Source organism: Urocampus carinirostris, chromosome 8 (genome assembly GCF_059441175.1).
Source record: "Urocampus carinirostris isolate Australia breed hairy pipefish chromosome 8, RoL_Ucar_1.0, whole genome shotgun sequence".
Classification (NCBI taxonomy): Eukaryota; Metazoa; Chordata; class Actinopteri; order Syngnathiformes; family Syngnathidae; genus Urocampus; species Urocampus carinirostris.
The window spans coordinates 17,555,165-17,568,698 of NC_142356.1; the positions used below are offsets into that span (position 1 = coordinate 17,555,165).

A 13,534-nucleotide genomic window follows, 5' to 3' on the forward strand; every position below is an offset into this window, starting at 1 on the left:
GAAATTCACGGCAAGGATCGATAACGGTAAATGTTAAAAGAACCATGAAAAACTGAAAAATAACTATTTTTGGACCTGCAAAAAAGTTGTTTACGCCATTTCTAAAATTAAAATAAGAATGTGATTCACAAATAAGTTAAAAGTCCTACATGAACCAATTTCCAAGCATTTTAGAAACATATTCAGGGAGCCACTGGGGCGGCGCTAAAGGGCAACCTGAGCTGTAGGTGGCTTCACTTGATAAATGCTCATCACATCACTAAAGAAAAACAGTCACATTTTTACGAGATGGTAGAGTGCAAGGATCTGCTGGAACTTTCAGACAGATGATTGTTGCAAAACAGGTTGACTTTGTTTTAAATGTGAAATTGACATTTTCAAAAGGCTAAATGCTCAAAACTGTTAATTCAGATGGATATGTCACCTTAAATATAGATTCTTATAAATGTTTTATTGATTGTGTATCGTTTGTGTGTCAAACAGATCCCGTGCCAGCGTTTTCTCGGTGCGATAACGCAGAAGGTGAAGAGGCCCGTTTGTCACCATATGGCGGCGGCCGCCTTATCCGCCAATTACTAGAGGAAGACAGCGATCCGTTGCCGTCCCCTCGTTTCTACGCTTACGATCACTGCCAGCAGTATCTGGATGACACTGAAGTGCCGCCTTCACCGCCCAATTCTCACTCTTTTGTCAGGTAAGCCCACTTCAGGATAGTACCCTAAATTCCAGACTACACAGCGCACCTGATTAAAAGCCATATGCTAATATTTAGGAACAAAGCTCAATATTGCCTTTGTACAAACCACACAAGGTTTTAAAGCCGCAGGTTTAAACAGTGAAAAAAATGAACTTGTTCGCGTCAATTTCTTACATTTTAAGTCCGGCGCACTACCGACGCCAACCTCGTGGGGAAGTTGGAGTTGAAGCCTTTAGCTGCTGAATACCAATGGGGCTGTGCCCCCGCATGCCTAACTGTGTCCTTTATAATTGTTTACATCACGTGTTTTTGGATCATGTGTCCGTTCGAGATGGCGATTACAAAGACGAGCACATATTTACCACTACACCAAAAGAAAACGCGAAAAAGGGCTGCGTCGCATAAAATTTGAGCCCTATGTTTCTAGATGACAGTGCCCGGGCCACCATACTGTGGAGGACAGTGCCAGATTTTAACACAGATGTGGAAGTAATCTCTGTGTTGTCATTGGTGGTTGCCACAATGATGGACCAAATTGCATTCAATTATTAACGTACCTCGAGGATTAGGAAACTTCAGCGATCTGACATTGATGCAGCTGTTTCCAAAGGAGGAGTGTAACATTTTTTTATAGATAACTTCCAATTCTGCTCGATTTGGATGTATGAATTGAAAACTTCATTTGTTGGCAAAAAGTTGAAGTATCGTGAGTATGTTGTAAATATTGAGTAAAGTACTGTTAGACATCCCATTTTGCTCCTGTTAAGTATTATATGAATAATGTTGGCAAAACATGGACTAATTTTTCTATAGAAGCATCACAAATGTTTTCAGACATCCCAGCGGTGTTTCATATTTGGTGCGCATGCGTTGTAGAAAAGAGCAGCTCTCCATTTTCCTCAGTGCCGCCACAGGAAAAAAAATAATAAGCTGCACTGTATATAAAAGTAACGGCTTTTAGTGTGGAATTTTTGTAGTTTCTCTCAAGTACTTGTTAATTTTGGACTTGATAATTGTTTTTCTAAAAAAAAAAAATGGTATCACTGGCATATAGTCGCAGGAGAAGCTCCTCACTTGGCTCGTACGATGATGACAAGGAGGAGCTGACCACCCCCCAGCTAACCAAGAGGATCCACATCCTAAAGAAAAAGATCCACAGATTTGAAGAGAAGTTTGAGGAGGAGCGAAAATATCGGGTGAGCTGCAAAAAATCTGAAAATTTTATGAATTTGTGAAAGACTGTGCTGGATGATTTTGAAATATGAATTGATGAGATGCATTTTATTGCAATTATTATTAAAGTGTAGTCTTTATTTTCCTTAAGTAATAAGATGGGGATCACATTAACACTTACTGTGCAACTGTATTGTATTTTAATAGAGAACCTGAGATTGATGCTTTGCCATGTCAAAGTGTCCATGGGTCTGGCAATATTTTGCAAGGGTGCAGTTGTGTGTGAAAGGGTGAATGTCACACTATTTGATGCACCAACAGGTGATGTAGAAAGAGCAATAGAAGTCAAATCCATTCCCGGACAGAACCTTTAACATTCTTTTAAAATTGGGTAGATGTATTTTCCCCCACATATAACCGTATTTCCCAGACTATAAAGTGCACCTTCAGAAAACAGTTGTCTTTTCATAAATTGAACCAGATTATAAAGTGCATGCAATTAAAACTAGAAGAGGAAAAAAAGGTAGAGTTACACCAAAAAAAGCAGAACATTAAAACAAACGGTTCCATGGAAAATAATTATGAAATTTGGTTTCACCACTAAAATTGATGCATTCATAGATTAATACATAACGTAAATGCATTTTTTTTGCAACTGCGCATTTCCAATTTTTTGGGATACGATATTATAGGGTGCGCTTTCAAATATCCTACAATTTTTATGAGCTTCTAGTTTTCCTAAGAATTGGGTAATCTTTTGACCTGTCCACATCTTTTTTTTCCTAAGTAAATAACACATCTCAAGTCTTAATGTCCTTTCTTTCGTGGGGGATTCTGATCGAGACACGTTTTTTACGTTGGTATGGGTTACATTGATCCCATTATTACCTTGTTTGGACCCATGCTAACAAATCCAACCTTAAAGTACAAGTTTGAGACGTTTATTATTTAGTCGTCACCCAAAATAAGGAGAGAAGACATCAATGGATTTTGAACTGGCAAAAAGGACAGGAGAGGACCCAAATCTCTGACAAGAGATTTCCCACCTATTTTATAAGCTCGTTATTCGTAATTAAGTCACCTAGGTTACTAAAAGCAGATCCGCCTTAATGGGTGTGGTTATCAAACAACATGAACATTTTTGGCTTATAATGACTATGATGTAAACAGCGCATAACAGTCCAAATGAAGAACTGGCATCCTATGCATCTTTCTTTGCAGATGTCCAATATAAAAAACAGAATAAACTTCTTTGACATTTAACGTTTCTACTATGAGATTTAAAATGACAATCATTTGCCGTCTTTGTAGCCTTCTCACAGCGATAAAGCGGGAAACCCAGAAGTGCTGCGATGGATGAACGAGCTGGCCAGGTTGCGCAAAGAACTCAAAGGTAAAAAACTCTCAAGCACTGTTTGATTGATCACCATCACCGACAACATTCGTCCTTTTTTCTCCCAGAACACAAGCTGATGAAATCAGAAGAGGATCTGCCGCCATTGACGCGGCAACGCAGTAACACCCTTCCCAAGAGTTTCGGTTCACAGCTGGAGAAGAAACCTACGCTGGAGAAAGTGCCCAATCCTCCCGTAGAGAGCACCTTAGAGGGCATCCTTAAAAAGCTGCAGGAGAAGAGGCAGGAGGTCAATCGACCTGAGGACATCAAGGTTGCAGGATAGGGACAGAACAATTGCCTGATGATTGGCGGCCATTTGACTTTGGATGCTTTTTCTTGTCAGGATATGACAAGAGAGCAGATTGGAGCTGAGAAACTGGCACTACAGAAAGCTCTCCTCTACTATGAAAGCATACACGGACGACCTGTAAGTCAACTCTTATTTACTTAAGTATGATTGATTTTCACTCCTCTATTGATAAAGTACAGGGGTGGGCAAATGCAAGAGAAAAATAACCCGCATTAATGATCTTCAGTTTAAAATATGTTCACCGGATGTCTGAAATATATTTGTATATTTTGAGTGTTTAGAAACCAATTGGATGAAATGGTCCCTTTATAAGCAAATAGACGATGAAACAACTTTTGCAAGTAATTTCAAATGAGAAACAGTGGATTGGCCTGTGTTATCTTTTTTCCTCATGTATTGCAGAGGTGTTGAATTTAATACTTTCTATTGGCATGTATAAAAAAATTAAATACATAAATTGTACATTTTCTTCCTCCTGCCTGGCCCCTATTCAAGTTTTTTCAACCCAATGTAGTCTGTGACTCAAAACGTTTGCCCACCCCTGCTATAGGGGTTTCTTCCAGGTTTAAGATAAATTGTGTATTTTATGATAGTCTTTGTGAGAGGATAATAAATTGCTCTGTAATTGAAACACATTATGAAATAAATAAGAATGGTAAAAGAAATCCTTCAATGATTAACTAAGCTCACTAGAAAAATTATCAAAGTTTGTTTGTTTACACCTTTGAAAATATAATTTCATCTTCAATTATACGCATTCTATGACTTTTTGCTCAAAATAATCTGAATTACTTTGAAAATAAAATTAGACTTGAGATCATCCAGTAAAGTTACAATTTGTGGAAACGCAAAGTAAAACTTTAACACTGCTACCAAAATACTACCAAACACTACAAAAATGCCATCGTTTACTAAGCCAGTTTATAGCAAATTCCAAAATACGCATTTTCTATGAAAACAACAAAATCGAGGGGAAAAAAACTATACTTATATTTGTATTGACAATGATGATTGTTTCTTGGTAATTAATGGTGCATTAGTGCTATCCACTTTACACTTTCAGTATTAGCAGGTTTGATGTATAGTTTTTTTTACATTGTTTAAGAACAAATTATGACCTAAAAATGGAGCTCTAACACCAGGGCTCCTGCGGCATTTAATTCATTATTCTAAAATAAGGCCTTAATTGTCCAAAATCCCATTTTCGATATTCTTGAAATTGTGAAAGCGTTGATAAGATTTAAAAAATTTTGTTTGAACTAAAAAGGTTCAGTAACATTTATGAATTGTCTTTTTTAACAATTCACTGATTTATTTGGCGGCATAGCGGGTGAGTTGCAACACAGTTCTGAAGTCATGAGTTCAAATCCAGCTACCAGCCTTTCTGTGCGTAGTTTGCATGTTCTCCCCGTGCTTGCGTGGGTTTCCTCCGGGCACTCCGATTACCTCCTGCATTCAGGTCAATTGGCCGGTCGAAATGGTCCCTAGGTGTGAATGAGCGAGTGAGTTGTCTGTCTGTGTGTCCTGCGACTGGCTGGCAACCTGTTCAGGGCGTCCCCTGCCCACTTCCCAAAGACACCCGGGATGGGCTCTAGCACCCCACGACCCTACTGAGGATAAGCCGTACGGATAATGGATGGATGATTTACTTTCGTGGCAACATCGTGTGGCCACAATAACGGTGATGAGGTTTCAGTCGGGCCTTTCAGAGCAGACATGTCTTAGGTCTATCCACAATACACATAGCAACTACAGAGACATTTATTTTGGACCATAAAAATGTAAATTAAATGAGAGGTGGCTGTCTGACCAACGTTTTTCACATTACAGTAGTGTAGGAAAAAGTTGAAATAATGGCTCATTTGATGAAGAATATATGAATATGTGTCCATGTGTGTTAAGTGTGACACTTTTCCATTGCTAGAAACAAGTACTGGTAGTCTGAGAGTCTAATTGTATTACCTGATCATTGAAACAACTGGAAACCGATTATTGATTGATATTTGAGTTATATTTTTCAATTAAATGTTTCGGAAAACCAACGACAAGGCTGAACAGCAAGGTTCATCTTCCGTTTACCTGATCTCCTTGCTGTCCCTTGGGTCCAGACACCGAAAATAAACTTGTTTACACGTGATGTGACCTAGATCACCAATGAAGTGTGAACAACGACTTAAGCGGTCACGCCGATTATCTCAGTTCACTGATGCCATTGTTCGTAATTTCTCGCTGATTTTGTTCAACTAAAACAGCTGCATGCTACGATAACAAGCGCTCCCTGTTTTCATCACCTCAGGTGACCAAAAGTGAGCGAGAGATCATGAAGCCCTTGTACGACAGATACAGATTGGTCAAGCAGATCCTGTGTCGGGCCTCCACCATCCCGGTCATTGTAAGTCACTTAAAAGTAAATCCAGGTTTTTTTCGTTTCGTTTTTATTATAGCACTCGTGTTAAACCACATTGCGGACGTTTAATCCCAGTTTTGGATTAAGTGTCCAACAGTTGTGGCCACGTGTGAAGCACACCCTGCTAAATATAAAAAGAGGGGGAAAAAAGTCCCCCAAACATTGCGCCCATATTTGTTCACCATTGTTCATTATGTAAGAAATGATCCCAACTGAATATCGTTACGTAAAGGTCTTTCTGTAATCCCCTCGAGTCACGCAAGTTGGGACCACTGTCCTAATGTTATCAGCCAGTCTGTATTATTTTTGCAAAGGTGTGCAGAGTTTAATCCTGGAAAAAAATACGGTGTTACATCTGAAGAGCTGTTGTGCAACCATCAACTTGTTTTGCTTTTGTCAAAAGGCAACTCCTGCAGTTAGTCTTGCTTTTGTAGCTGCAAAATGACCTTTTCCGGGTGCTGAGTTGTCATTTGTCCGGCAGGATGCAAGCACAACAGGAGCTTAATCTTATTGCTTGTTTGTCATCACAAGTACTTGACATGTTGGAAGTTCGATGTAGAATATTTACGTATATATTTGCATAATAGCCTACATCCAACCCCTAAAACTGCTTTAGAATAGCCACATCCTGAAAGAAATACCTACCCAAAATATTAATGAAACATGTACGTAAATAATTATTAAAATGTGACGATTATAAAAATAAACAATTTGGTAATAAAGGTAAGGCTAAAATTATGTTAAACCATTTACTTTACCTTTTAAGCAGTGCTTCCATGGCAGACATCTGTACATAATTGGTACATCATAGATTAATCATTCCCTTCTACAATTCGATCATTGTCACTGTTATCCACTTTTCCCCTCCCTTTATCTCTAGTTTTCTTGGGACCCGTTATGATGGGCAAATAGCCAATACAATGCACTGAATAACAATAAAATAAGGTGTGATCCCTCTCATACAGGATCAGGAAAGCACCAATTAATCAGGAAGAAGCGATTGGGTGATGGGGGAGTATGGCCGTGAGTGACTTAGGTGATCTATATTACTTACATCACATGGTTTTTACTCACTGTACCACTTTGTTGAATATATGGTGCCTTGATTAGAATTATTTATTGACGACATAAACAATGAACAAAATACCAAAATAAAATGTTCACTTTTTTAAATGTCTTTCAAAGTCAGCGACAGTGTCAATAAAAATTTTTAATAATGGCCCCACGTATTAAGCAACATGGTGCCCTGAGTAAAAATAGTGTAGTTTCTTGTAATCTACAACCCTAGTGGTTTATTTGTTAAGAAGCTGCCCGGTCACCCCCCAGATCCGATTTCGAATCTCATTGTGATAGTTCTCGACACAACATCTGTGACCTACAATGCTTAATTTGAGCTGATAAAATGTGAAAAATTGTATTCAGATTTTTCATCAAAAATTAGAGGTGCGCATTGTGCTCTAGTGCATGTTGTGCACAAATATACATAATAAGTTGTTTTAGAAATACATATATCATTGTGCTAATCATTAATAAAAATGTACCGTATTTTCTGCACTATAAGGTGCACCGGATTATAAGACACCCCCCCCCAAAATCTTCTTTTGTCATACATTTTACATGCATAAGTCGCACCAGACTATAAGGCGCTGCAGTAGAAATGTCAACAAAACAGTCAGTTATATAAATCAAACTTTATTAACTCTGAAGACTGTTGAGAAGCAAATATGTGTCTGACAAGTACAGACACGTTGTCTGTACGATGTCACCAGTCACTAAGATAAGTCATGCCACATTGGAAAGCTATCCTCTTTAGATTCAAGATATGCTCACCAAAGAGATCTTCTTGAAGCCACCACATTTGATGATAATACGCAACCATGGTCTCCTTACACCTGTGAGTGTAGTGAATCCAACTGTGTAAAATTTTTAAGTACTCCAAAACACGGGATAATGCAGACCAATTAAAAATAAAAATCCGCCAAAAAGCATCTCTGCATCATACATTGCTTGTTGCTAGCTGTCTGTTTAGCCCCATAATTTCTGTTTACAAATAAACAGATTAGTACAATTATTTTCTCTATGCCCTAGACCTACCTAACTTCTGATTCACACCTTTTTCAGCCAATTGCAGGCTTTGTTTTACCTCGCTTTAGCCTTTTTAAGCCGACAAGCCTGTAAATGCTAAAAAGGACCCGCCTCCTTTACCTCTGAAAACCTTAAGCCAAAAGATTCAAGCCCCAAGATATATATCCCAGCATGCACCGCGCACTACTTCTACACGAGAAAATTGAGTCAGCGGCGGCTAACCGTAGTTGTAAGACCGGTCGCGACTCAATATTGATCCATACACACAGCGTATTATAAGGCGCATGGTCAGCTTTGAAAAAATTGAAGGATTTTCGGTGCACCTTATATTGCGGAAAATACGGTACCTCCCAACATTAAAAAGGTTGGTGACCCCTCCACTCAATGAACTTAGTTACCTCTAATGTTCCAAGTCCTGTGCCTTGTGGAAGCTCCCTCCTTGCATTTCATTTCACCATAAACGTGTAGGCCCGGTATTTTTTCGGATGTTAACGCGTGAAAATGTCCGTGTGGCCAGTGTGGCGCCAGTGTGGGTGCAGTAACCTCCCCGCCGGTTAGCGGCTACTTCTCGACGTCGCCGCAGGGCTCGCCTTCCAGCAAGCGCCGAGGGCCTCTGCTGCAACCTATTATCGAGGGCGAAACCGCGCTCTTCTTCGACGATGGCAAGGTGAAAAGCCTGATGCTGCATTGAGCGACTTTCATAATCAGATCCCCTGTTGATTTTCTCTTCTGTTTTACTGACGACCCTCAAATAAAGGGTGGGCAATTTATTGCTTAAAGGCCACATACTCTTTCATCTGGCTCGGAGAGAATTCACTTGAAATGTATTCCATAATAAGTTGATCTTTTTGTTTGATTAATAGATGACATTTTAGGACGTTAGAGGGACACTATGTAATATTTGACCACAAGATGCTGTTGCATTGTGTTTTGCTACCGAAAACAAGTGCCACAAACCACTAGATAGTATGCAAACTACGGAGAAATAGCAACTTTTTCTTCTTATTCTTCTTTCAAAGTCAGTCTTTCATAAACGTTTTGGCTTTTGGGGGTACCTTTAGCAGCAAGATGGCCGACGGTCATGTCAGTTCTATATTATGTAAAATATATACAAATTCCTCAACTTACAAGTATTAAGAAATGAAAATGCATGTTTATATGATAGTCCATTTATTTTTGCTATTCATTTAACTCTTTTTTCTTTTTTCTTTTAATGTTTTTGTTTCCTCTAGAAGGCGCTAAATAATACACAATGTCCTTTTTAGTAGGGGAAATAACGAAGTTGCATGTAAATAAGGTTATAAAAATGGCTACATTTAATTTCATAGTTTAGATAAAGCCTATCCTAATGAGCTACATTAATCCTGTTTTTCTTTGTTAAATCAAATTGCATTTGTGTATTCGGGTAACTTGCTCAAAACTGGTGACTTGTATTATTTTAATACAAGCACAAAATGGAATGGACTTATCATTTTGTTATTATTTGCACAGAATTATTTTTGTTGAATGTAGAACATTAGATTGTAACCCGAATAGCTAAAGATAACATTGTACCGCCACTGTGACAAAATAAAAATAACGTTTTATTAAAGTTTTTTTTTTAACGGATGTATTATTGCCGTTTTGAACCACTAGGAGGCACTACATAATACACAATGTCCCTTTAAACTACAATCCCACTACTATACTTGTTTTGAAAGTGTTTGAAGAATTGGGAATTATTATGTTAACAGCAAACTTGAGACACATATTTGCTTTTAAAACAAAAGTTTACCTTTAGTGTAAATGTTGTTTACACGGATGAAAGATTTAATACGTTTCAAAAGTGCATTACTGCAATTAATTTAATCAAACGGTAATAAATAAAAGTAATTATTACTGTAAAGGGAGGGTACGCATTATTCAAAGCCCTCTTGTGGTAAAAAAACATTCTCAATTGAAATAATAAGCAAAAATACCCAAACGATTATATAAACATGCATTTTTTTAAAATTACTGTACTAACATTTAATTTCTATTACATGAGCATCACCTAGAGGTAGCTTGCTTCTACCGGTATCTAAAACCCCCCACACAGGATGGGCCAAAAAAAAAAACATATAGGGAAAAAGGTGCGTTTTGTCCCTATTGAGTCTCCGTAGTTAATATTCGTTCTTGTGTGTTTATTACTCGTTTTAGGTTGCACTACATAGTAGTGACACCTAGTGGTCAAATAATACACCTCTCTTTAACACTTGAAATACAAAAATAAGAGAGATTATTAGAATGTTTGTCTTTTTTTGTTATAGCGTAGTTGATTAAAAGTAAACTAAAATGTGTTAAGCAAATCTTATATTTTAACAAAAGTGGCCCTTGCGCGTCAATGTTTGCCCACCCTCGTTGCACCGTAAATGTATTGCATCATGGCTGCCAGTTGATTGGACAGCCGCCTGCTGTTTCCTGCATCCTTTTTGTTTTGTGTTCCTAGCTTGGGATTGGTTTTCAGTTTTGTTATTGCCCTGGTTGCTTTTGAGACAATGCACTAACACGATTAAAAGCAAACGAAGTGAAACGATGCATACTGTATGTACATTTGAGTGCCTTCGCTTGTTCTTGGATGAGATTTGTTTTGCTGACCCGGGCGTTGTACAGCATGGACTTTGCTTATTTTATATGGTGAAGCTAAACCAGATTGTGGTTTCAATATGATTTTACTAACAATTGTTTTGATTGTGAATGAACACCATGAATGGTTTGCTATGATTTTCAACCACTAACTAATCCAAGCCAATCTAGTTATAATGTGGTTATGACTTCACCAATTTAGAGGTAATCTTGGCCAGTTTTGTCCAAACTGGACCACTTTTGACCAGTCAGTAGCAATCTCGACCTGACTAAACTGTAGGGATCGACCGATATGGAATTTTCTGGGCCGATACCAATTAGTTGTGTCAAGAGGATCCGATATTAATTTGCTGTAAAATATTAAAATGGCGTGAGAAATTTTTAATAATGCAAAAAGAGCAAAGAACATTTGTTCTTAATTCAAATAAAACCTAAATAGCTCTCTTAAAACTTTTGCAGTATATAAACTAGAACTTCAACACGACTATCATAACCTAACAGTGCAGGAAATAAAATTAGGGTTAGCATGAAATTGTATAAAGATAAATAAAACTCAAATAGTTTCCTGAACAATTTACAGTAAATAAATTACAATTTCAACACAACTAACATGAATAATATTTTTCTCAAACCAAAAACAGTTCAACCTACATGACTTAAATTAACTCACAACAAAAAGTGAATCGAAATTTCAACGGAGCTGCCGAATTTAAAAGTGTGAGCACTCCTGTTTTAGAGCCAGATTGACGAACTAATGTCAAGAGCTCATAACTTCCACTTTAGCATGCTTTTTATGCTTTCTCTCAAAAACAGACACGCTTGATTGACGAACTAATGTTATGATGACACTCACTAACAAACTCTAGAAAAGTACAAAATTTAAAAGAAAGACAATGATATAAGAATAATGGGAGTACCATGACAGCAGAGGTAAGATCAGGCCTAAAAAAATCAGCCTGGCCCGACCCACCCTGAGCCTGACCAATTAAGTTGATTTGCAGCCTGAAGCTGATCCAAATTATCATATTTTCTTTGTGAGGACTTGGGAGGACGGGTGACCTATGATAACAAGTCAAAGCCTGTCTTTTGAAACGAAATCTAAGATATACAAGACTGTTTAAATATTTACATATTTTATATTTTGGGGGAATGTAGAGTTTAAATTAACTGACAATCTTCCCTCATTGACAGATTTTTTTTCAGTAGTTGATGGGAAAATGTTAAGACCATCCCCTCATTTTTGAAGGGTTGGAAATTGGGCCCTAAACCATAGCAGTATTACGTCCTAAGAATGTAGCGCGACACTTTAAGACGGAAAGAGAGCTGGGGAGACAAAGAAGGGTGGATCATTTTAAGAAGTCAGCGAGCGACAGAGAAAACAGACCTGAACGCAATGATTGACATTTTCGGGCTTAAGATCTTACCTTAGTGAGACCATGAAGTTATCAGACGAAGGCTTGATGGTGATCAGGAAGAGACATCGGCATTGAAAATAAATAACATGCAGAGAGGAACAATAATCCAGCAATGCTCTGCAAGATGTACCCTACATTTCCTCCCAAGACTCTTTGTGACATCAGATCTTTGAAAAATCAAAGAGTAAAACCATAACACAGAACACGACTGTTTCAACCTGCCTTGATCATTCGTGAGTCACTTTTCACAGCCGGTCTTAAATCGACTCCATCAGACACCTGAACACTGACTTGACTTAATCAGCTTGTATCTAAACGCTACCTATGTTAACTAAGTCTTGAGCTAAATAAACCAATCTTGACCATTAACAGCCATTCCAGTAAAGGTCCCCAGTTGTCCCAACCCGTCTCGATCAAGTTTTGAGGTCCGACCTGACCGTGTGCTTTTCTCACGCAGGAGGAAGAGGATGGTTCTGAAGACGACTGCGATGCCAAGACTCAGTTCTCAGTGACTGCTCGGCCGGATCTCAACGTGCTCACCTTCCTCGGTCAGGAGGACTCGGACGCTTTCGTTTCCCCCGTGGACGATCTGACGCCCTCCAAGAACGTCACCGACATGCGGCTGTCCAACCTGCACTCCGCCACCACGTAGGCCTTGAATGACAAGAACTGAAATGTCGGGTTTGGAATTAAAACTGGCTTATGTGGTCATCCCGTAGACAAGAACTGGTAGAGCAACTCCAGGAGACCCGAGAGGAGAAAAAACGCATCCGTAAGGATCTCAAAGAGTTTGAGGAGCAGTTCTTCCGACAAAACGGGAGGTAGGTTCGTTTGATTTTTCTACGGGGTCTGGAAAAACGATTATAACGGACTTCACTGATTAGCATTGTATTTTGCATTCCAATTGGCTAATCGGTCTGTTTTTTCCCTAACCTGTGTGTCAATGACATTGCGGTTTGTAGACCCCAGGATACAAAATGAATTGGTTCTGTTGCGTGAATCGCAAAGTGGAATTGCCTGATAGCAGGGAGGGGGGAGAAACTAGATAGATACTTTATTCATCCTCGAAGGGAAATTCTCACTTCCAGCAGTATCCTTGTGTTGAAAATAAACTAATAATAAGTAAAAGGAATATAATACATAAATACCCACTGTAACGTGTTGATATTCTACATAAAATACACACTGTATTAAAAATAGGGTAATATTCAAATGTGGGGGGGTGGCTTAATGTGGGCTTTTACTCCCCCGGGTGGAGTTGAAGAGCCTCATGGCATGAAGAAGAAATGATCTCCTCAGTCTGTCCGTGGAGCAAGACTGTGACAGCAGTCTATCACTGAAGCTGCTCTTCCGTTTGGAGATGATGCTGTGTAGTGGATGTGATGAATTGTCCATGATTGACCGCAGCTTTTTCAGTGCCCGTCTCTCAGCTACAGTTGTCAGGCTG

The 13,534-nt window shown here is 38.6% G+C and overlaps 1 protein-coding gene across 2 annotated transcripts in view; it reads left to right on the forward strand.

Annotated features, from left to right (window-relative positions):
• Positions 1-13,534, forward strand: part of fam13a (family with sequence similarity 13 member A) — a 64,013-nt gene that overhangs the window by 48,516 nt on the left and 1,963 nt on the right. The window contains exons 15-23 of one of the 2 annotated variants that reach the window (XM_088341808.1): positions 484-694; positions 1,752-1,893; positions 3,182-3,263; positions 3,332-3,537; positions 3,610-3,693; positions 5,873-5,968; positions 8,586-8,735; positions 12,545-12,735; positions 12,807-12,908. In XM_088341808.1, the coding sequence (XP_088197934.1) occupies positions 484-694; positions 1,752-1,893; positions 3,182-3,263; positions 3,332-3,537; positions 3,610-3,693; positions 5,873-5,968; positions 8,586-8,735; positions 12,545-12,735; positions 12,807-12,908 (1,264 nt within the window). The remainder of the gene's footprint in view (positions 1-483; positions 695-1,751; positions 1,894-3,181; positions 3,264-3,331; positions 3,538-3,609; positions 3,694-5,872; positions 5,969-8,585; positions 8,736-12,544; positions 12,736-12,806; positions 12,909-13,534) is intronic. The other variant, XM_088341809.1, reaches the window with a different exon arrangement.